The sequence below is a fragment of the Pleurodeles waltl genome, chromosome 8 (assembly GCF_031143425.1).
Source record: "Pleurodeles waltl isolate 20211129_DDA chromosome 8, aPleWal1.hap1.20221129, whole genome shotgun sequence".
In the NCBI taxonomy this organism is placed as follows: domain Eukaryota; kingdom Metazoa; phylum Chordata; class Amphibia; order Caudata; family Salamandridae; genus Pleurodeles; species Pleurodeles waltl.
Genome location: NC_090447.1, coordinates 14,394,705 through 14,418,395, shown reverse-complemented (window position 1 = coordinate 14,418,395; position 23,691 = coordinate 14,394,705). Strand labels below are relative to the sequence as shown.

General features: G+C 48.2%; 1 protein-coding gene across 1 annotated transcript in view; it reads right to left on the bottom strand.

The window, feature by feature from the left end:
* LOC138249287 (extracellular calcium-sensing receptor-like) overlaps window positions 1-23,691 on the bottom strand; it is a 68,939-nt gene that overhangs the window by 17,293 nt on the left and 27,955 nt on the right. Inside the window, exons 3-4 of the mRNA XM_069203242.1 lie at window positions 20,728-20,946; window positions 5,388-5,508 (exon numbers count right to left, since the gene is read on the bottom strand). Coding sequence (XP_069059343.1) covers window positions 5,388-5,508; window positions 20,728-20,946 — 340 coding nt within the window. The remainder of the gene's footprint in view (window positions 1-5,387; window positions 5,509-20,727; window positions 20,947-23,691) is intronic.

The following is a 23,691-nucleotide window of genomic DNA, read 5'->3' as shown; positions in this document are numbered from 1 at the left end:
AAATGTTAGGATTGATCATATTCACATTGCTTATTCTCACAATCCTGATTTTGTCTAGTGTCATTATCCTAATCATTGCAGCTCATGTATTTTCTTGTAGATTGCAGACTTTTCAATAAATGTATTAAAAACTGTTCTGCAACTTCTTTCTTGCTTGTGTGTGTGTGTAAGAGAGTCATTTCTAATGAGAGAAAAGGGTATGAATTGTTGCAATGCAATTTCCCTGAGAGGCGATAGCATGCAGTAGGAGACAGTGTTGAAGGTAGCAGAGAGATCGAGGAGGCTAAGGATGCAACAAGGGAGATCCAGGATGAGTCTTGCTTTTGTGTTCTGGGTGGTCCATAGTCTTTGAACTAGGTGGGCCTCTATTGCCACATACAGGGTGTTACCGTAGTACAGTCGACTGGTGATGAGAGTGTGGTTAATGGTGTTCTGTTCTGTCAGTGAGGAAAGAAGCGATCCATCTAAGGGCAGCTCCTCGGGCACCTGCATCATGCAGTCTGGTGATAGAATATGGTGGGAGACAGTGTCGGAGGCTGCAGAGAGATTGAGGAGGATGAAGGTGGTTGTCCCTCCTTTGGTAAGGGGGGCCTGGATGTCATCTGTGGCCTGATCGGGGCTGTCTCGGTACTGTGGTTGCTGCGAAATCTGGGTTGGGAATCATCTAGGAGGTGATTGTATTCCAGGTAGATGGTGAGTTGTTGGTTGATGGTATTTCAATGACTTCAGCCGGGAAAGAGAGCTGGGGAAGTGGTCTGTAGTGGCTGAGTTAGTCAGGGTCCATTGAAGGGTTCTCCAGCAGGGATTTGATATCTGCATGTTTCTAGTCTTCTGGGAAGGTGGCAGAATCTAGAGAGGTGTTGAGTAGGGTGGAAAGTTTGAGGCCGACCCTGGATGCCCCCAGGTTGAAGATGTGGTGGGGCAGGGGTCAGATGGGGCCCTGAGCCGATGGATTTCATGATGGTGATAGTGATGGTGTCCTACATGGTGAAGTGGTTCCAGGTGTTTAGCCCTAGGTTGGTCTTGTGTGTGAGGGTATGGCCATTGAAAAGGTCTTCAGGCTTGAGTTGGGAACTGAAGTTTCTATACATTTTGGTGATTTTGTCATGAAGAAAATCTGAGAGACTATCACATAGGTCCTGAGAGGGAGTGATGATGATGCTTGTTGCCATTGCAAGGTTGTTGAATTCCTTGATTATGGAGAAGAGCTTCTAAATGTTGTTGGGGATAGCTTTGATACATTCTGCCAGGGCTTTTTTTCCATCTCGCATACTTAGCGGTGGTATAGGTTGAGTGCTGATTTGTACGAGGTTCTGTCTGCTAGGTCTTTGTCGGCGCAGCATCTTTTCTCAAGGTGCTTGCAGTTGAGCTTGGTTGTCTGGAAGTCCTCAGTGTAGGAAGCTGACTGTATATACTATACCAAAATTAGGTATTGTCTGCAGTCCAGTGGATCCCCAGAGGCTTAACAGAGGCTAAAGTAAATAATACTAATGCTCTTTTTTTGTGGTAGTGTGGTTGAGCAGTTAGGCTTATCAGAGTGCAAAGCATTTGTTGTACACACACAGCCAAAGCACACTCTCAATGACTAACTCGAAGCCAAAGCTTTTATATAGCAAAAATATATTTTGTTACTTTATTTCTAGAACCAAAAGGATATTTGTTACAGGTAAAAAGAGCTATACGTTTATATCAAGCTTATATGTCACATGCACTTTGTTTAGATTTTTCAGATAAAACAGTTTACAAATAAGTAACAATTTTTAATTTCAAAACTAGACAGTGCAATTTATCATAGATAGGAAGCAATGCAGTCCTAAGGGAGGAAAAGTGATAGCACAGTTTACATGTAAGTACTCAACTTATGATCCTAGTCTTCGAGGGTTAGGATGTCCACAGGTCAAGGTTCAAGTTGACCTCAAAAGTGCACCACCAGCAACAAAGGGTCAGCCGGGTGTAGAGGTCAAAGTTGGTCTTGGGTTTTGAATGGAAACCTAGGGGGGCTGGGGGCACTCAGAAAGAAACAGGTTGAAGGGAAGTATCTGCAACTTCAGCGCACAAACCTAGGGGGTTTAGATAAGCCCCAGGGGGACCACAAGTTACCACCAAACACGTACTCTCAGCAGAACGGGACAGCCGGGAGCATGGATGCAAACCATCCTAACTCCACCAACGTGCTAGACAGCCTGAACAACATCGGGCTTACCCAATTCATCCACGACCTTAAACACATCAGAGGACACATGTTTGACCTCCCTAGTCCCTAGAGCACTCCTGCGTGGACTGGACTCTGTCCCCTTCTTCTGCAGGTCCTCTTCATCTGGAATCTGCCCTTGGGTTCCACTGGTCCGGTCCTGCTTCTGCATTCTCCAACTGTGACGTCCCAATGTTAGCCTATGGGAAAACCGGGTAACTTACCTCTCTGCACCCTGCTGCTCGGGGTCTTCTAGGTACTTACCTTTTGGGGTTCCACTCTCCCCCCATACTTGTCTAACTATTTCATGCACTTTGGTGGGAGACACCCATTCACATTCCATTTTTCTGTAAATGGTTTGGCCCTCTATTGGGCCCTTGCTAAATTAGCTTTTCCTGATTACTTACCTGTGTATATCTTGTGTGCTCACACCTCCAGAGGAAGGCATACCAATGGTGATCCAGTTTGGTATGCATATAATAAAGTAACTTTATTTTTGCAACACTGTGTGGTTCCTTTCATGTGTGATAAGTTACTGTGTGACTACTGTAGTATTGCAAGTGCTTCGCATGACTTTTAGATAAGTTTTGACTGCTCACCACAGCTACCCTAGAGAGCCCTAGAAAATGCAACACCATCTAATTGGGGTTGACCTGGACCCAGTATGAGGTGTAACATGATAGGTGTTCACCCCACACTGGGCCAGCTTCTTACAGTAGTGTCATTTTTTTCTGATGCTACAGTGACGATAAACACTCCCCCACCCTGAGCTGTATTTACAAATTGGTGTAAACCCTTGAGCCACATTTGACCTGAATCAAGTATACTGTAATGTATGCAAGGGAGGCATTCCCCTGCACAGAGGCCCAAAAAATGGCTCAGTAAAATCTACAAGATTTCACTGCACCATGTTAGTGTCATTTTTAAACGCCTGATGCTAAGCTCTTTTTAATTTAATGGGCCTCCTTGAGCTTTGCTTGACTAGCGTCAACATTTTTGACACTAGTCCAGCAAAGCACCACAAATGTGCCAAACAGTTTGACACAGTTGTGCTAACGAGTGCCATGGTACACTGTATTATAAATACAGCACTACCATGGTGTTGTTAGGGGAGCGCAGGGTGGAGCAAGGAAACTGGTGCATCAGAGCCTATGCATCAGTTCTTTGTAAATGAGGCTCATAGAATGAAATGGTCAAACTTTGCACACCATAATTTCTTCAACGAACGCAATCGATAGTAACAATATTTGAATAGTAACTGTCATACAAACATCTGTGCTATTTTTAGTGCATTTTTTGCGCCTGCAAGTCTTATAAAATTGTGCTGTGTATTCAACTTCAATTTTTATTTTAGTGACAAAATCAATTGTGAAGAAATGTTAAGCAATAGATTATGTTTCTTGCTTTATTGTTTTAAAAATGTTAAACTTTTCCTGTGAGAAAAGAGTAAAGAATGTGGCTGAAACATAACTAGGAATTAAAATCACTCTTTGTGAGCAACAGGCACAGCACAATGGATGGCCCAGATTTACAAATGCTTTGTTTGCTGCGTCCGGTTAGCATTACTTTTCTAAAGCACACCTGATGCGAAGTGTTCAGGTGTAATTTACGATCCAAGGCAAATCATGATTTTTGTTGGATAGTAGCCAAAAGTAATGCAAGATTGTGCAAAGCGCTACCTTGCGCTGCTTTGTGTGAAGTGGGCATTCCTTGGGTGGTGCATGGGCGCTCCATTGCAAACATCAACAGGATTTGATGCACATCTCTACCTATGGGGCACAGTACATAGGTATTTGCACCAAACTCCTATGCTTCCTCAAGGCAGATGCAACTAGGAGAAATGTTTACATTTTTCATTGTTTTTTCCACTTTTCATGTGTGCTGCATTGTTAACCATACATATAAAGTGAGAAACGCATTAAAGCATAGGTTTTGTACAAAACTCATGCTTCGGACAATACTGACACCCTTGCACTAAGGCACAAGGGTGTCTGTGTTAGCACATGGGTGCCTAAAGTGTGCCACTGCAGCCAGAGAGCAGAACAGTGCCACATATTATTAGAACATGTACTGTTCGGCTCTCCCCCTCTTACTATCTGCCCTGCATTGCATTCCTTCTTGATGAACTTGGGCCTGTGAGTCCAACATGGCAGAAAGTTAAAGGTACTGTGTAGAGGTCTTCAGTTAAAAGAAAGTCACAGCTCATGCCTGATCTGCAGTCTAACAAAATGAACTCTTCAGCCTAATTGTGCAAGCCTTATGGGAATACAAATGGGGCAAGGGAACATTCTTCAAAACGCCATGGTCTTGATGGACAACCTAGCCAAGCAACCACAACACCTGCACATGAAAGCTAATGGCTGGAGTGTGCTGACACAAAGCCCACTCTCTCTCATTACACCCTGTTGTTATTTGTTGAAAGAAAGGAAGCTATGAGAGGTTTTACCCTGCTAATGGTATGTGTAATCAAGCCTAAAATTAAGTGGGACAGTGATAAGCACCATTAAGCGGGCACCCACCTAATGAAATATCTTCAGATAGCTCAAACAACCAGAGGTTGTACAACATGATAAATTAGAGGAACTTATATATTGCGACATTGATAAGTGTTGGTGTCATAAATGTTATGTGAGTCTGTAAATCAGCATTCTTAATTCCCAGAGCACTAGTCATGACGCCCTCTTTGCCTAGTAGGGAACATTGTCCTTTCTTAGTCAAATGTCCACAGGAATTACTGAAACATTGCATTTAGAAGCCCCTGCATGAAGCCACTCTGACAATTCCTTCAACAGAATTACGCCAAGAACATGGAACTCTCTACCTCCAGCACTTTGGCTGAACCTATCACACATGGTAGAGAGGTCAACAGATAGTCACCCAACACCTTTCTCACCATGGATGTTCTTAGCCATCCTCTGTATATGTGTCACTATAGCTCCAGTTTTACACTTTTTTTTCAGTAGTCCATGATGTACTGTAAATACTAATTTGTAAGTTCACATGTAGGGTGGAGCTGTTTCCTGATGATTCACTATGGGATTTTCCTGTCTGTCTTCTTGTTTGACCTGATAATATGTGTATTCCATTCTCAATGTGTGCCTCTATGGACATTCATCAACATCTTCCAGGTCTGGTTTGGCCTAAAAGAAAACCCAAATAAATCAACACAATAAGAACACTATGTGCTAAAACTTACCAGGGTCACTGATCATTCCCTGTGAACAGGGGATGCACTCAAAGCAGCAAACAGGCTGTCCTTCTCTGGACGCCCTTCTGTACCCAGGAGGGCACTTCTCACTGCAGACAGAGCGTGGGACCTGCAAGAAGGAGGGACAGACTGTGCTCTATGAATAAATCACATTACCAAGGTATGTCAGAGGTAGCAGAAGTGACATCACATGATTCTTCCCAACTGATGCTATCACATGCTGTGGTATCACGTATCATTTAACAAGGATGCCAACCCTGGACGTTGGCATCAATCCCAAATGACATGCTTAAATTAATTTAAAAAAATCTGCAAAATTAGCAACGTCTAAGAAATGCCATAGATCCGACCTTGTACAGTCTAAATCAATACAAATAATAGCCTTTATGGTCACTCACTTTAGTGGTAATCATCGTATCAATCTTAGAAAGATAAAAAGATGAGTTGCCTACAACAAGATTTTAACCTGTGACTTTCAAGTTCAGTACAGTTTTCTACAGTGGGACTTTTAGTCCAAATGAAGTATTTTAGCAGCAGTTCCTGATGGCACAAGTACTAACTGCTTGTATAGTTCTGTGGGTTAGGGTATCCATTGTAGTAATCTGAGTGCATCCAGCTGATCTCAGCATCCAAGTACATCTGTTGCTTGATATGTTCATTGTTGTGCTTTCCAGTGTTGCCTGCAGACTACAGGTTTGAATTTTGTGAGCATCTGTTGTAGAGATAGTTTCTGGTTACTCGCAATATTTATAAAGATTGCATTCAGAATCTGTCTTGTTGGACACATTTGTGAACATATGTATTTTTCCTGTCCTACTTCAAAGAGACTGTTTATATTTTGCGTATATGAGGAAGGTTTATAATGAAGAATTGAATGGCAAAGCACATACTGTGGACGTGCTTAGTCAATTTGCTGGTGGAGCAGAAGCAAAGAGGAGTAGTATTTGGTAAAAGTTTGCATTACTGGAGCTTGTACTTGGAAAACATTGCATGGCCAAAGACTGAGGGGGTCATTCTGACCCTGGCGGTAGGTGATAAAGCGGCGGCCAACCCGCCAACAGGCTGGCGGTCAAAAAATAGGAATTCTGACCCTGGCGGGAACCGCCAACGCAGGCCGCCGCTTTAGCACTCCGACCACCACGGCGGGACGAACAAACAGCGCGGCGGTCACCGCCAACAGCCAGGCGGCAGACAATGTACCGCCCACCCTATCACGACCCACCAATCCTCCACCTTTTCCGTGGCGGGAGCACCGCCGATAAAAACACGGCGAAAACAGACATTTTCAATGGAAAACGCTCACCTCGACACAGGGGAGGGGGGAGGAGGAAAGGTTACGGGCACACACATACGCCACACACCCACCCCCACCCTCAATCCCACCCAAATACCTACACACCAATGCTGATTAAAAAGTCAGAGTGACACCCCCAAACCCCTCAAAAATAAATGCAAAGACAAAAGGCCATGATCGTAAAATTAAATCTATATTATATTAGTAAGTAAGTATAGCGAACTCAGCAATATAAAAATAAATATTTACACATTATCAACAAAATATTTACAGTGAGCCAAAGTCCGGCACAGTTAAACAACTGCAAATGTCCGTGGGCCAATGTCCAGTAACACACGGGCAAAGCCCACACACGAGACAGACACCATTGGAGAGAACACTGCAGGGGCATCAAAGAAATTAAAAACAGGCACCTCAGGGGGAACGGAAGGGGGGTTACCTCAGCCACATGAGTCCACGATGCCAGATCCACGAAGCTCCTCCATGCCCACTGTGCCATCCTGGGGAGTGCAAAGCCACAGTCTCTCAAGTCTCTACAGTGGTTGGTTTGTCCACTGTGCCATCCTGGGGAGTGCAAAGCCACAGTCTCACAAGTCTCTACAGTGGTTGGTTTGTCCACTGTGCCATCCTGGGGAGTGCAAAGCCACAGTCTCTCAAGTCTCTACAGTGGTTGGTTTGTCCACTGTGCCATCCTGGGGAGTGCAAAGCCACAGTCTCACAAGTGGATAACAGACTCCACTGGTCATGGAGGAGGCATGGTGGGCAGAGCGCCTCGTGAAGCCATGCCCGACACAGATCCGGGGATACCAATGGGCAAGCGGTGCTTGACAGGAGGGCCCAGCGGAGCAGTGCTTGAGATGAGGGCCCAGCGGAGCGGTGCATGACAGGAGGGCCCAGCGGAGCGGTGCTTGACAGGAGGGCCCAGTGGAGCGGTGCGTGACAGGAGGGCCCAGCGGAGCGGTGCTTGACAGGAGGGCCCAGCGGAGCAGTGCTTGAGATGAGGGCCCAGCGGAGCAGTGCTTGAGATGAGGGCCCAGCGGAGCGGTGCTTGACAGGAGGGCCCAGCGGAGCGGTGCTTGACAGGAGGGCCCAGCGGAGCGGTGCTTGAGATGAGGGCCCAGCGGAGCAGTGCTTGACAGGAGGGCCCAGCGGAGCGGTGCTTGACAGGAGGGCCCAGCGGAGCAGTGCTTGAGATGAGGGCCCTGTTCAGCGGTGCTTCTCACAGCGGCCCCTCTTCAGCGGTGCTTGTCTTGGCGGGGCCCTCTTCAGCGGTGCTTGTCTTGGCGGGGCCCTGTTCAGCGGTGCTTCTCACAGCGGCCCCTCTTCAGCGGTGCTTGTCTTGGCGGGGCCCTCTTCAGCGGTGCTTGTCTTGGCGGGGCCCTGTTCAGCGGTGCTTCTCACAGCGGCCCCTCTTCAGTGGTGCTTGTCTTGGCGGGGCCCACTTCAGCGGTGCTTGTCTTGGCGGGGCCCTCTTCAGCGGTGCTTGTCTTGGCGGGGCCCTGTTCAGCGGTGCTTCTCACAGTGGCCCCTCTTCAGAGGTGCTTGTCTTGGCGGGGCCCTCTTCAGCGGTGCCTGTTGTGTGCCTCCAGTGCCCCACACCTGGCCAATACTTGCCGCTCATTCAGCATCTGTGCCTTCCTTTGCGGGGCCCTCCTTTGATGGAGCCCTGGGGCCCTGGGTCTCCTCGGATACCCCCGGAATGGGGCTGGTGGGGCCCTCATGGCCAGGTCGGCTGCTCCCTGCCTTTTGCTCCTTGGCACCCTTGCCCTCCTTGGCAGACTGTAGGTGGCCCTTGGCTCCCTTCCCCGTGGTGGCAGGTGAGGGTGTAAGGCTACCCTCCTTGGGGGCAGGCGTGTCAGGCCTGTCGCGCCTGCCCTTGAGTTTTTTGCTCCTCTTCCCAGGGGGGGGGGCTGGCTGTGCCTTTGCTGCTGTTCGATGTCCCAGACCAAGGGAAGGGCGGACTCCAAAAACCAGGCACGACGTGCTTGGGAGTTGCTGGGCTGGTGGTGGCTGAGGTGTTTGGGGAACTCTTACGGGACGGAGGGGGTGAGTCAGGTGAGGAAAAGAGGTCAATTTTAGAGAGGAAAAATTTCTTTGGAGCCATGGGAAGGGTAGCTGGACTGGGTATGGGAGTGGAGGAAGAGGATGTGGTTGTAGGAGAGTCAAGTGTGCTGTCTTTGGGTGCAGGTGCTTGGGCTGGAGGCTGTCGTGAGGTGGATGGTTGTTGTTTGGGTGCCTGCCTGCGTTTGTGTGGTTGGGAAGCGGGGGTGACAGACACAGTGGGAGAGGACACAGGGGACGTGTACATGGCAGTGGGGGTGGTGACTGCACGTGTGCGGACTGCTCTGGAGGGTGTGCTGGTGATGGGTGTACTGGCTGATGGGGGTGTGCATGCAAGTGTGACACCGTCACAGGGAGGGAGGAGGGAGACGAGGAGGTGGGGGACACAGAGGAGGTAGTGGCTGTTGGCATGTCTGCATCTGGATGTTGCTTGGGTGAATGCTTGTGTGTTTTGTGGTGCTTATGTTTGGATGAGCTTCTCTTGGGTGTTGAGGTGTGTGCAGGCTTGTCTGTAGGTGTGGATGGGATAGGCAGAGGAACAGGGGAGTGGGACTGGGTGGAGGCAGTTAGTAGAGGGAGACTGGAGACAGGGACAATGGCTGCCGTCAGTGCTGAGGCCAGAGAGTTGAACGATCGTTGCTGGGCAGCCTGACCCGAATGAAGGCCCTCCAGGTATGCATTGCTTTGATGCACCTCCCTCTCCACACCCTGGATGGCATTCAAAAGGGTAGACTGCCCAACAATGATGGTCCTCAGGAGGTCAATGACCTCCTCACTGAGGGCAGCAGGGGTGACTGGGGCAGGGCCTGAGGTGCCTGGGGCGAAGGAGATGGCCGGCTTCCTGGCCGTGCGGGCACGGGCCGAACGCCGAGGGGCTGCTAGGAGGGCGGACCTGGTGCGCTGGGTGGCGGCTGTACCTGTAGTATGTAGGCACTGATGGTGCCACCCCCGCAAGGGAGCTCCCATCCGAGGACGTGTCGCTGTCACTCACGTCTGCACGGGTCCCCGTTGTGGAGCCCCCCTCGCCCCCGTCTCACTGGTCACCTCGGAGTCCGTTGCATGGTCCTCCGGGGCCATGTGAGCTGCAGCTCCCTCTTGCGCCGATGCCACTTCTCCTCCGCCTGATGATGCTAATGCACAGATTCACAGAAAAACAAAGAAAATGGGGGGGGGAGAAATAAAGACAAGTTGAGTGCATGCATTGTGTACACCGTTGGCGGAGAGGACAGAGACAGAAGCCCCCTGCACTACGCTGTACACTACTCATTCACTGGGACATGGCCTACATGCCTATGGGCGACAACTGCCCACACAGAATACACAGGTCCATCAATAGCGTTACTATGCACCCTACAGAGGTGGGGGGCGGGGGCAAAGGACCATAACTCACGGAGGGGCCTAGCCTACAGAAATCGCCCTGGCCTAGGGATACCCACAGCCCTCCTCCCCCAACCAGGCACCTCCACTGCGCGCAAAGATACAAGAATGTTCTGGTACTCACCCCCTTGTGTCTGCTGTGATGCCCTCAAGCGCCCATCCAAGTCGGGGTAGGCCACTGCCAGGATCCGGGACATCATGGGTGTCAAGGTACGACTGGCACCCCTCATAGGTTGGGAGGCCATCCCCAGCAGAGCCTCGCCGGTCTTCCTGCTCCCGCGGCGGATGTCCTCCCACCTCTTGCGGCAGTGGGTGCCCCGTCTGTTGTGGACCCCCAGGGCCCGGATGTCCTTGGCGATGGCACGCCATATCTCAATCTTCTGATGGGCGCTGACCTATGTGACATGTACAGGGGTGAAAAAAAATAATCATCAGTTTTCTGCATGGTGGGTGTGAGTGGCCCCCCCTCCCCAACCTTGCCATGTGGCACATGCTCTCATCTGTCGTGCCATGCATTCCTCATTCGCTCCCCTACCCTCCATCGTACATCCACCCCACTCATCCCAGGCATTGGCCACTAAGCATGGTCCCAATGTACTCACCTGTTGGTCTGGAGGACCGTAGAGTAGCGCATACTGGGGGAGGACCCCGTCCACGAGCTTCTCCAACTCTTCAGAACTGAAGGCGGGGGCCCTTTCACCAGTAGCAGCAGCCATTGTCACTTCCAGACCGAGGTCACAGCAGCACTTGCAGTATAGGTCCTCTCCTGTGGATGATCAGGTCTCGAGTGATTAAGCAGATAGAAAAAGGGCGGTTACGGCCGCGGCGGTGCGTACCGCTGCGGTGCGTACCGCGACCGCCGGCGCACATCGCCATTGGCTCCTGCAACCCATAGGGTTCAATGTTATCCAATGCGGCTTTGCGCCGCGGTCTTCGACCGCCTACCACCACGGTGTGCCACGCCAGCGCAATGACCTCATTTCACATGGTCACACTTCACAGGTCAGGCAGCCACCATTTCAAGGGCCCACATGGCTTAATTCGTACTGCGTCACACATGCCTAGGCCTTGCATCGACACTCATACAAGCTATTCATTCCATAGTAAAATCAGTACTGTACAAGCTGTGGGAACTTACCTGTGGGTTGATTGACTCTGTGCTCGCTGTTGTCCTTCCTAGGCACCGTCCGCTGGGTCTTGCGAGGAGAAGGAGGAATGTTCGTGTGTACAGACCGCTGGTGGACCTGTCGACAATGGAAGAATGACATGTCATCCTGACCTACAGACTCAACCGTGCCACTATACAGGAACTGTGTGCCCAGCTGGAGCCAGAGCTGATGTCACCCATCCGCCAACCCACAGGGATCCCCCCTGTAGTGCAGGTGCTGTCAGTACTCCATTTTCTGGCTAGTGGATCTTTTCAAACTACAGTGGCCATATCTTCTGGGATGTCTCAACCTATGTTTTCCAAAGTATTGTCCAGAGTGTTGTCTGCCCTGATGAAATACATGCGGAGCTACATCATTTTCCCTGAGGTGGGTGACTTGCCTACAGTGAAGGGTGATTTCTATGCCCTTGGACACATTCCCAATATCATTGGTGCCATTGATGGTACCCATGTGGCTTTGGTCCCCCCAAAAGACGATGAACAGGTGTACAGGAACCGAAAGAATTATCATTCGATGAATGTCCAGGTGGTCTGTTTGGCTGACCAGTACATCTCCCATGTAAATGCCAAGTTCCCAGGGTCAGTGCATGACGCGTACGTCATGCGAAATAGCAGCATCCCTTAAGTGATGGAACTACTTCAGAGACAGCGTGTGTGGCTAATTGGTGACTCGGGTTACCCCAACCTGCCGTGGCTATTGACCCCAGTGAGGAATCCCAGGACCCGGGCAGAGGAACGGTACAATGATGCCCATGGGCGTACTAGGAGGTTGATCGAGCGGACCTTCGGCCTCCTGAAGGCCAGGTTTAGGTGCCTGCATATGACCGGTGGATCCCTAATGTGCTCACCAAAGAAGGTGTGTCATATCATCGTGGCCTGCTGCATGCTTCACAACCTGGCTTTGCGACGCCAGGTGCCTTTCCTGCAGGAGGATGGTCCAGATGGTGGTGTTGTGGCCGCTGTGGAGCCTGCGGAGAGTGAAGAGGAGGAAGACGAAGAGGACGACACAGACAACAGAGACAGAGTGATAGAGCAGTATTTCCAATGACACACAGGTAAGAATTTACTCCTGCATTTCAAACTATCTGTAACAGTACATGCTCTCTACTGTCTGACCTTTCCCCCCAATGTATGATATCTTAGTTGTAGATTTCCCTTCCTATTTCAGGGATCTGGTCCCCACGGAGTGCCGTCTGGTTTCTTTCCCCATGGACTGCCGCTGTGTGACACTGGTATGTTGTCATCACAATGTAACTGGACTTTTTGGGTTGGTTATGTCCATTACATTTGCTTTAACGTAAATAAATTACAGACTCCAGATGGTTTTGGTGCAATAATTGTGTTTATTTAAGTGATGAAATGGGTGAATAGTTCAAGAAGGGTGATGGGAGATGGTGGAGGCATGTCCTTGGCAGAGTCCAGACTCTCGTTTGCACAGGTGCATTGTCCATATGCCTGTGGAAAGTGGAGCAGGGGCAGTTCTAGGTTGGACAGGGTGAACAAGTGGGACAGTGGGATGACATCCGGGGGGATCCTTTCCTGGCGGGGGTCTTGACATCCTACTCTGTCTTCTTCCTGGATCTCAGGCCTTTCTTGCGGGGTGGTTCCTGTTCTGCAGGGGGTGGGGTCCGGGTTGGCCGTTGCTGTTGTGTGGGGGCCTCCTGACCACTAGTGGCGGCGGAGGTGGTGGGCTGTTCTTCCCCCATGCTAGTGGCAGGGGCCCTTTGGGAGGCCACAAGGTCCCGCAATGTGGTAACAATCTGGTTGAGTGCCACCACGATTGTACCCATTGCGGAACTGATGGTGTGCAGTTCGTCCCGGAACCCCATGTACCGTTCCTCCTGCAGTGCCTGGATCTCCTGGAACCTGGCCAGGACCGTTGCCATCGTCTCTTGGGATTGGTGGTAGCCTCCCATGATGGTGGTGAGGGCCTCTTGGACAGAGGGTTCCCTAGGCCTGTCCTCCCTCTGTCGCACAGCAGCCCTCCCAGTTCCCCTTTGTTCCTGGGCCTCTGTCCCCTGGACGGTGTGCCCACTACCACTGCCCCCAGGTCCATGTTGTTGTTGGGGTGGTGGGTTACCCTGGGTGCCCAGTAGTGGTAGACACACCGCTGCTTGACCTGTCCTGGAGACAGAGGCATGGGCCCGCTGGGTGGGTGCTGTGCTGGTGTTTCCTGAGGGGGGTAGGTCTGCTGTGGCCTGTGGCTGCCTGAGGGGAACCGACTGTCCAGAGGTCCCCGATGGTCCGGGCTGGTCATCAGGTTCCAGGTCGACAGAGCTGCTGTCATCAGTGGGGGCCTGTTCCGGGGGTGGGATGGACATTTCTGGACCCTCCTGACCGGTGTGTTGGCGTTCGGGTCCTGCAGGGGTAAAAGAGTATGATTATTGGTTGTGTGTGTGCCATGGTGTGCGATTTGTGTGTGGCCTTGTCCCCCAGTGGTGCCATACCCTTGTGGGAGGAGTTGTGAGGGTGGTTTGTGGGGGGGATGGGTATGTGCAGTGGTCATGCTTAGGTGATGGGTGTCCATGGTTTGTGTTGGCATTCAGGGGTTGGTGTTGGGTTGGGTGGGTTGTGCTGGTGAGACATTATCAGGGAGGATGTGTGATGGGGGATTGGGGGTGAGGATGTGGGTGTGGGTTGGCATGCTGGTGGGGTGGGGGGATAAAGTAGTTGAGATTCGACTTACCAGAGTCCATTCCTCCACCTACTCCAGCGAGGCCCTCAGGATGCAGGATGTTCAAGACCTCTTGCTCCCATGCTGTGAATTCGGGTGGGGTGGGGGGGGGTCCGCCGCCAGTCTTCTGCACCGCTATGTTGTGCCTTGACACCATCGAGCACACCTTCCCCCGTAGGTCGTTCCAGCGTTTGCGGATGTCCTCCCGATTTCTGGGATGCTGTCCCACAGCGTTGACCCTGTCTACGATCCGTTGCCATAGCTCCGCCTTCCTGGCTATAGTGGTGTGCTGCACCTGTGTGCCGAAGAGCTGGGGCTCTACCCTTATTATTTCCTCCACCATGACCCTGAGTTCTTGGTCCGAAAACCGTGGGTGTCTTTGGGGTGCCATGGGGTGGTGTGGATGAGGTGTGGGGTGGTGTATGTGGTGATAAGTGTGTGGTGTGTGGTGCTTTGTGCGTAGATGTGGTGTGGGTGATGGTGTTGTGTGCCTCTGTGTTATGGGGTTGTCAATTGCTGTGCTCTCTCTCTCTGTCCTTCGTCTCTGATTTGTGGTTGTAGGGGTTTGTGGGTGATGTGGGTGTGTGTTTTATATCGTATTGATTGTGTGGGAGTGGTGTGTGTATGTGTTTCAGGTGTGTGTATTTCAAATTGTCCAATGTGGCTGTGATTTGGAGCTGGGTGTTTATTATGACCGCGGCAGTGTGTACCGCCAATGGAATACCGCGTTTGAATGACCGCCGCGTGGATTCGTGGGTCGTAATGGCATGGGCGTATTTCTGTTGGCGTGACGGTGGAGGTTTGGTCATCTCCAGTTTATCGCTGGCCGCTGATGTGGCGGACTGCAGTGGAGGTCGGATTTTTGGAGGTTTGGCAGTTGTGGGTCAGAATGACCGTAGCGGTTTACCGCGGCCGCGGAGGTGTTATGGCGGTCTTCTGACCGGCGGTAAGTGCCTTTTACCGCCGAGGTCAGAATGACCCCCTGACTCTACTGCTAGGACCCTGGAGAGACTACCTGACATTACTTGAAAGAGCAGTCCAACACCTTTCTCAGATCTCTGCCAAACTTGAAATAAATATAATGAATTCTGGGTCTAAGTTAGGGGAGAGAAACTCTTCATCATTGTAGGAAAGTGTACCTTTATGTTTGGTCACCCACCACTTTTTTCCCAGATTCTGATGCACATGCCTCTGTTAGTGCACTCGGATCCTGCTAACCAGGCCCCAGTTTCCATGCTCTCTCCCTAAATTGATTTGTCGGATAAGCCCCTAGAAAATGGTTGCGAGGGTACACAGACATTGGTGGTAAAGAGGTCCCCTCAGCCGCAGCAATAGTTTGTGCCACCCTAGGGGGCACACACACAAATTGCTGATGGCAGACCTGCCACTGCAAACTGCCAGGCCGGTGCAAACTGCTTGAGTTCAACTGTGCCCTCACCAGGAGTGGCACAGACCCATGAACTGCCTAGCATATAGTTCAGACACCCCTAAGGAAGGCCTCTGCAGCCCAGGAGGCTGGGTGCAGTATATTTAAGGTGCAGACATGTAAGCATGAGCTCATATGTCTCTATAGTGTCTTTTCCATTAAAATACACTATAAGTGCAGACCAGTTCATAGGACAATATGGGACATACGGCCGGGCAGACCCAGGCTGTTAGCTCCATTATGGTACCAACTAGGGCCCATATTTATACTTTTTGACGCTAAACTGCGCTAACGCAGTTAGCGTCCCTCCATCCTTTGGGGTCCTCCTGGGGTGGGCAAGGGTGGCAGGGGGGGTCCCTGGGGGCAGGGGAGGGCACCTGTGGGCTCATTTTGAGCCCACAGGCCCCTTAACGCCTGCCCTGACCCAGGCGTTAAAAAGTGGCGCAAATGCGGGGTTTTTTGCCCCGCCCACTCCCGGGCGTGATTTTTGCCCGGGAGTATAAATATGACGCATTTGCGTCGCCGTCATTTTTTTAGACGGGAACGCCTTCCTTGCATCTCATTAACGCAAGGAAGGCGTTCACGCAAAAAAATGACGCTATTTGCCCATACTTTGGCGCTAGACGCGTCTAACGCCAAAGTATAAATATGGCGTTAGTTTTGCGCCGAATTTGCGTCGAAAAAAACGACGCAAATTCGGCGCAAACGAAGTATAAATATGCCCCTTGATGTGTTGAGGTTGGCGTCAAACAACTTACTTTCTCTACCCCAACACGAATCTGGTGATGAGGAACAGCTAGCATGTACCCAGGTGGCACACTAGAGTTTGCCCACCTGTTTGCCACCCTTCTTTGTGCTCTGGCCAGTCAGCCTGTGCTTTTTCCCCGCACTTGCTGCCACCAAGACAGGTTTTTTACTACATGCCCAGCAGTGTGGCTGCTCCCAGGTGTCACAGACAAAGACTGAGGTGGGAGGGGTCATACCTCCCACCTCCACAGTTGGGCTGCTGAATAGAGACATCAGAGTGGTGAGCTTCAAAGGCTTCTCCACCCCTGATAACCAACTGTGCTATCCCTCAGAGGAGAAAACTACCCCCCCCATGCACATTTACTCATGGTCAGGTGGGAAATTAGGAATACAGGACAGTGGACACCACCGCAAGCTGACCTAACCTCTTTGGTTTCTGCTGGTTTCTGTCATTAGGAGTGGCAGTACAAAGGGTTCTGGGTTGCTAAAGGTGACCTGCACCACTGGATATGGTCACCTCAGGGCTGGATCAGCTGTAGGAGTTAGCAGCCAATTGCCTTCTAGTCTCAACACCCCTAGCTCCCCTAAATCTAGGATTTAAGGGACACCCCTGATACCAGTACCTTAGGTCTGTTCAACCAACTTCAAAGAATGCCAGGGGGAGCTCTGCATCATGACATCCAGACTTTGCCCACTGCACCAGAGAAAAAGAGGGGTTTTCTGTCCCTGACGAAACAGACTGGGATCTACGTGAATGTCCCTCATCCTTGGCTGAAACTTGACACTCCTGACCAGAGGAACCCTTGTGGAAGCCAGAAGTGCCCTCAGACTCCCTTGGACTAGTGGCACTAGTCGCCTGCAACTGCAAGTAAAAACACTCACAGCCTCTAAAGATTCACCTGCCATCAGGCCTGCCATGAGATCAATGATAGCCAGGTGGTCCAGTGTCTTCTGGGAGTTGTAGTTTCAGCAGCCACCAGGTTTCAGGCCAATACATTGCTCCCCCCAGACCCGGTGAAATTCCAAAAGCTATTTTGCACCCTTACCGCTGCAAAGGCTTGTTGGTTGCGAGTCAGGTAACTAACCCCAAAACTCGACACTGCAAGTGCAGGGCAGATTGCACAGCCTGCATCTGACATCCGCAACCCAGCCCCTGCTGAGATTTTGCATCCCTTTGTCAGCATCATTGCATAAGCAGTAAAATTAGCACCAGCACGAGTCCTGTTTTGCATCACGGACAACCAGGACAACTCTGCGCCTGGGTGCCACAGACCAGGTAGATGTGAACTGACTGTCATGGCCGGCCTGGGCCTAGGAGCTGCACAACCTTAACCCAGCAGGAGTTCTGTCAGTCCAATAGATACCCGAAAGGGTTCTGCCTGAAAAAGAAACAAGTCCAGCACAGACAGCATCCAAGTTAAACAAAGCATTTATAGTAGGCTTAGCCAGAGAGGTGCACAACAGACAGTTTCAGAGGGTACTCTCAAAAACACCTCTCAGCGCTTCATATTTTCACAGTTTTGTCTCAATAGGATTGCATTGAAACTGTTGACGGATATTTTCCAGTCTTGCGTTGTCAGTGACTCATTTGTTCTGAGACGAAGCCTGATTAACAATGTTTGTGTGTACTTTTCCTTATATGGCACTACAGTGTACAAAGTTAAGCTGCCCACAGATGGCTTCTATATATCCATCTTAGCCCAGTATTCTTGAGGCAGACCATCCAGTATGACTAATATCTTCTTGCACAATTCTGAAGTGTTGGCAACATTTAGTATACAATCACGAGAGATGACACCTCTTACTGTTCTTCTGATGAACTTAGCATGAATAGCATACTTACGCAACACCAGGGGTGTCAATAGTCTAGACAATGGCTGCCATTGCTTCATCGTATAATCTAAGCCACACTTCCTTATATAAGCCTGCAAAGGCAAGTTAGTTATTGTCCTAGAAGCAAAATTGAAGGACTCATTAAATGTCAGAACTGAGGTTCAGATATATATTCATTGTTAACAAATGGCCCTTGAACCGAAGTTCTACATTTCTGTCTATCCTTCAATTGGCACATACAATTTCACATTTTCATCACCCTCTATTCTGGTATAGTGGTATTTGTTGACATAATCAGAATCATTTTGTATGTTGACAGCATTATCAGAGTATTCTATCTGCATCAGATGCTCTACTATATCTTGCATTATTAGGGCATTAGTAAGAGTTACAGGAGGCATGGCAGGGGTTTTTAGTATTCTTCCTATTAACTGACAACACACAAGGAAACAATCAATGAAGAGGCAACAAGCTAACACTATCAGAAACACTATTATGAAGAATATCCCTATCTTCCATCACCATATGCTCCGGAAATTCCAAAAGGAGCCCTCTGGGTCCCACGTACCCGTGTCACTGTGAGCCTGCATACCGATGCCCTGTAATGTTTTAATTACCTCCCTGACTCATGCAGATGTATCTGGGATGTAGGTGAAAGAAACTACACCCAACGTTGCAGAGTCATCCCCTTTTGGCCAACATCATGTCAAGGACCATTCTATTTTGTTAGGAAACTAACCCTACAGCCTATAATTGTACTGTTATATTTTCAATGATCTCTGTTATTTCTATCACAGTAGCTTCCAGTAACCAGGCCGGTCTTGTATAGCTCGTTCATTGATGGCGTACCGTGCCAAGGTATAATCTCTTTTAATCTATCACCTACTACTTCTCAGGCGGTATGACCTTGGTCAACACTTCTTTTTCCCTTAGGTATGGCTGATTCTCCCACTCCCTTATTTATTTCTTTTGTCATTTTTATAGAGATGGCAGGCATTATAAAACCTAGGTGACAACACTCCCATCTTACCAGAAGCCATGTATAAACTTTATCACTGCAAATAAAACACACAGAGTCACCTACATGAAGGAGGAAAGTCACATCACTAGATGTAACCCCGAAAATCATGTTACACTTGTTACTATTATCCATTTGATATGTACCATTACTTTTCATGCAAATGCTACCTGACATATTGTGCCCTCTTAGTTTTATAAGGGCACATTTATATTATCCTGTTTTGGTAAAGTAATGGAGGCAGTTCCTTTGTTATTACCTGAAAACAAAGGAGTAAAGACATTAGAAAGGGGCACATCTTCATCTACAAAGGCCAAGATTTTTAGGCATATCCAGCAGTCTCCCTTATTTAGGACTTGATGATTGTGATGCAGTAGGGAGACAAAGGAATTATGGTGCATTTCCTCCCTATGGGCTATTTCTTTGGGCCATACAGTATATGGGGTGATGCTGGCAGAGGGTGCAGGACCAGTGTTTCTTACGGGATAAAAAACATGTAAGACATATAGAAGACCCATTACACGCAGCAGTAAACAAAACAATACACTTGGAACATTCACTTTAGAGTGATACCACCTTTTCCTATCAATCTTAAGCAGAGCATATGTCTCTTTCATTGGCATTCAATGGGTCCAACTACTATGATCCATTCTAGCAACTGCTACGTCCAAGTAAGTTTGCTACACATTATTCAAACCCTTCAATGGGAAAGTAGTATTACCAGTTGCCAAAACTCGACCTCTAAGTGGTCTTTTGTTGTCAGTGGTTTTCTGCCATTGACTTCATAAGCATGGACATCCAGGAAAACTCTGCACCCAAACACCAAGGCCCAGGGACAAACTGAATTGACTGTTGTGATCTGGTCATAGGGACTGCACAACCTTAACCCTTATGGTTACACATAACTCGTTGTTTAAATACTGTTTTGCAACCACTGATATTTCTCCATAGACTTCAATGCAACGTTTAAATGCCAGTTCTACTGTGATTTAATTTTGCTTCTAAAATCTTTAAGCCCAGTTATACTGATTCAATTATGTTCATTTTGGTTTTTAAGATAAAAATAAGGTATATTTTTTAAATTGGTGCTGGATTTCTTTCAAGTCATGTCAGTTACTTAGCATCCATGTTGGTGCTCTGAACTGCTTAAGACATGTTCCTCTAAGTAAAGCCTGACTGCTCTTCGCCACATTACCAGCTCTGAGCTAAGGATTTACTATTGTGAATCAAAGGACCATATTTTGGTTATTGTGAGAGTATTATACAGTGAGGACCAACCCCAACACAACATAATACTCTAATATCCTACAATCATACACTAGAAGGTGTGATCATTTTGCCCTGATGACACCTCTCTTCTCCTAGTCTAAGGATATCCTTATCCAAAACCTATATTAGGCAATATGCTCCAATGACCACCATTCACAACTGCGCAGATGACTATTTTACTCTGAGTTAACTAGGATGTGACCCAAAGGATTCTTCAAAATAGTAAACCTAGTTGGTGTCACATCATTTCCCCCATTAAACTCACTCATATGTCATTATACAAATCCAGTACATTTTGACTAACATTATTTAAAGCATTATTAAAATAAGTCTGTACGTTATATAAATACACGTCTTTCTAACTTTCTCTTCCTTTCCAATTTTCCATCCATATTGTTGTTACTATACATAGTAACATGTTTTACAGACACATGAACTTGTGTGAAAGATACCCCACTCACCTGGTTGTGGTCAGCCCATAATATGCTCTTTGTGTTGACATGCACTTCTTGTCCTTCTTGAGAGTCGTACCTGCCCACCTTCGCCAGTCGGATGTCGTCATCCCCAAGTATCTGAATGTTGAGGATGTCATAAGCACTGAGGGCATCTGCGTTCGCATCAAAATATAGGTTGGCACCGACATTAAGAGTCACATTGATTTTTCTTACATATTGGAGGACCTAAGAGATTGGAGCATAGTTTATCTTTCACACACTTGCATTGGAGAAGAGGTATTGATTGAGCATCATTCGCAACCGGTCGTATTGATATTGTGGGTGCCAACGGGGTCCTACAGGGTCCTACAGGCTCTTATTGATAATACATTGTTTAAACATGTTGTCCACTGGCATTATATTTAATTAACTTTAGTTAGGCATTTAAATATCAAAACATATTCAAAAGAGATAATGCTGCCCTTTTTGTTTTTTTTGTCAGCCCCTTGCCCATGAATAAACCAATTTCTTGCCTCAGTTAGCTGCTCTTATTTGATGTATTCCCTCCCTATTCCTGTGTCCCTCCCATGGATCATTTCTGCTTTTGCATTCGTTCTGGGTGGATGAGTTGTATACTTCAACTGCTAACATAAGGTACCATTGGGATCTACTGTTTTGAGAAGAGACAGACCCAGAGAGCAAAGGCGCCATGCAGGGAGCAGCTCTTTCTCTTCCAAAGAAAAGCTATATTTGAGACATTGCACAGTTTCCTGACACTGACTGCTTAATGGTAAAGTTATGCCAGCGTGCAGTTATGTAATGACTCCATGTGGAGTAGGATGGGTGCCATAGGCCCTAACACAAGCTGGTACATTTTCACTGGACCTGTTGACAGTATTTGCCTCACTCTGCCACACCCTAATGATGCTGGAGAGAGTTGAACTGTGCCATCTCTTGTTCACCCCTGGCCATTAGGCAGCTATCACGTGGATGATGTAGTGATAGGTACGATTTGGCAGTTCCTAGTCCTTTTCAGGCTCTTAGTCCTTGTAAGATTGTGGGTAAGAAAGGTTTGTGGGTCCTTCACAAGTAACATGTCTGTAACCTTCTCTTTACTGGTACCCAAGTGGCATATCTACTAATCTTTCACCTAACAGGGCGGCAAGCAAAGTTGCGGCAGTCCGTTGCATGAAAGGGAGAGAGAAGAAATACTCCATGTGTACAACCAAATGAGGCAGTTCTGCTCTCGCCTTTCACTGGTGCACTGTCTGCAGCTCAGAACCAATGCAACCTCCCTTGCACCATAGTGCAAGGGTGCCTGCATTACAAGGAAACTTATTTTGTGCAGGAGGACCACCTTTCTGCAGAAAACAACCTGTAGAGGCATCTTCCTCTTTCCATGTGTGCTGCAGAGGAAATAATGAGGAGAAATAAAGATACTGTTCCTTGTTTTGTCTCACTTGGAAAGCTGCAGCACTTTGACAAATTCCTGGATCTAATAACTCTAGTAAATTTGGGAATGTTCCGAAATCCATGGATGGATGCATGGGAACTCCAATGCTTCACCCATGGAATGCCTCCCAGGTTAAAATGCAACATAAAGCAGTGCAAGCAGCTGTTTGCATTATATTTTTTTTACAAAGCCACGCAAGGTGCCACAAATTGCCACTCAAGCATTTGCATCTTCTTTGTATCATCTGGCGCTACACAAGGCCAACGCAAAGATTTAATACATATGTGCCAAAGTACCCTATTGGGTATCGACGCAGTGCACTCCAAGGCCAACTTAGGGTGGCATGGGCTAGTACCCCACATCGATGGTACGCAACAAAGAACGCTCAGCGCTTTTTCTTATAAGAAAGGAAAAATATATTATTATTCGCAAAATAATAAAGACTGTTGATTAATTTATAATTACATACATAGAAGCAGATGTAAATACCAATGATGAAACCCTCAAAATATTAAGGTGTCATCGCTTGATACAAAAGCACAAACATTTCATGAGCAACCAATGCAACACAGTTCAAATCAATATGGATGGTACCATTTCACAAAGCCTTGTCATGGCTCACTGTTAACCTTATAGTTGTTAATAAAACACCTTGAAATATGTAAATACATTTGCATTCAAACATATATTGATTGACTTAACTTTCTACTTAAAACCTTCTTGCGAACTTGAATAAAGCATATTACATTTGATTATCACTATTACCAGTATCAATAACGCCTTACATTTTTAATGCAATGTGCACAAAGATCTTTCTTTTACTTTCAAATGGTGCACATACAGCCATATGAACGTCTTACAGGAATCTCTTCACTTTATAAACCATGTGCACAACTATAACCTCCAAAAGGGCTTAAACACCTCTTTTGGGTCCTAAATGTAACCCCTGGGAAATTATGGGGAACCTTTGAAGGTAACTCTTGTAGTTGACAGCGTCCCAAACACACTACTCCACAGGTGTTGGTCCTGTCCTTTCTGGGGCAGCACAAAGCCAATGTGCAATTTTTTAAGCACCCCAGAGGATTCTGGGGTGCTCTTTTGAATGAGCTGGGAATATTTAACGCTTTGCTGCTTCTTAAGAAGGCATTTTTTAAAACCCAGTGCCCATTACTATTTAGGCACCGTGTGCTCCTTTCGAAGGGGGCGGCAGAAGAAGCCTCCTAGAATCTGTGGCCCCTGCTGGCTTCTTCATGCCCAGTCTGACTCCATTCGTGCCCAGCCTATCTCCACTGGCGAGCGCTGGAGTCAGAAGGTCCATCTTTTTCCACCTGCCTGGAGCATAGGCTTGAACAGCTACTGTTGTGCACCTGTACCCTCCAGATAAGGGCACAGGGGGGTGGAAGAACCACACATTGTGTTTCCAGATATGCTCTATAAATGCTCAGTTGTTAGAAATTGGGGTTTTGGTTGTCAGAGTAATACCGATGTGATGCACTTGGTCCCAGCAGCGATGTGTCACTTTGATGGAGATGCATTGG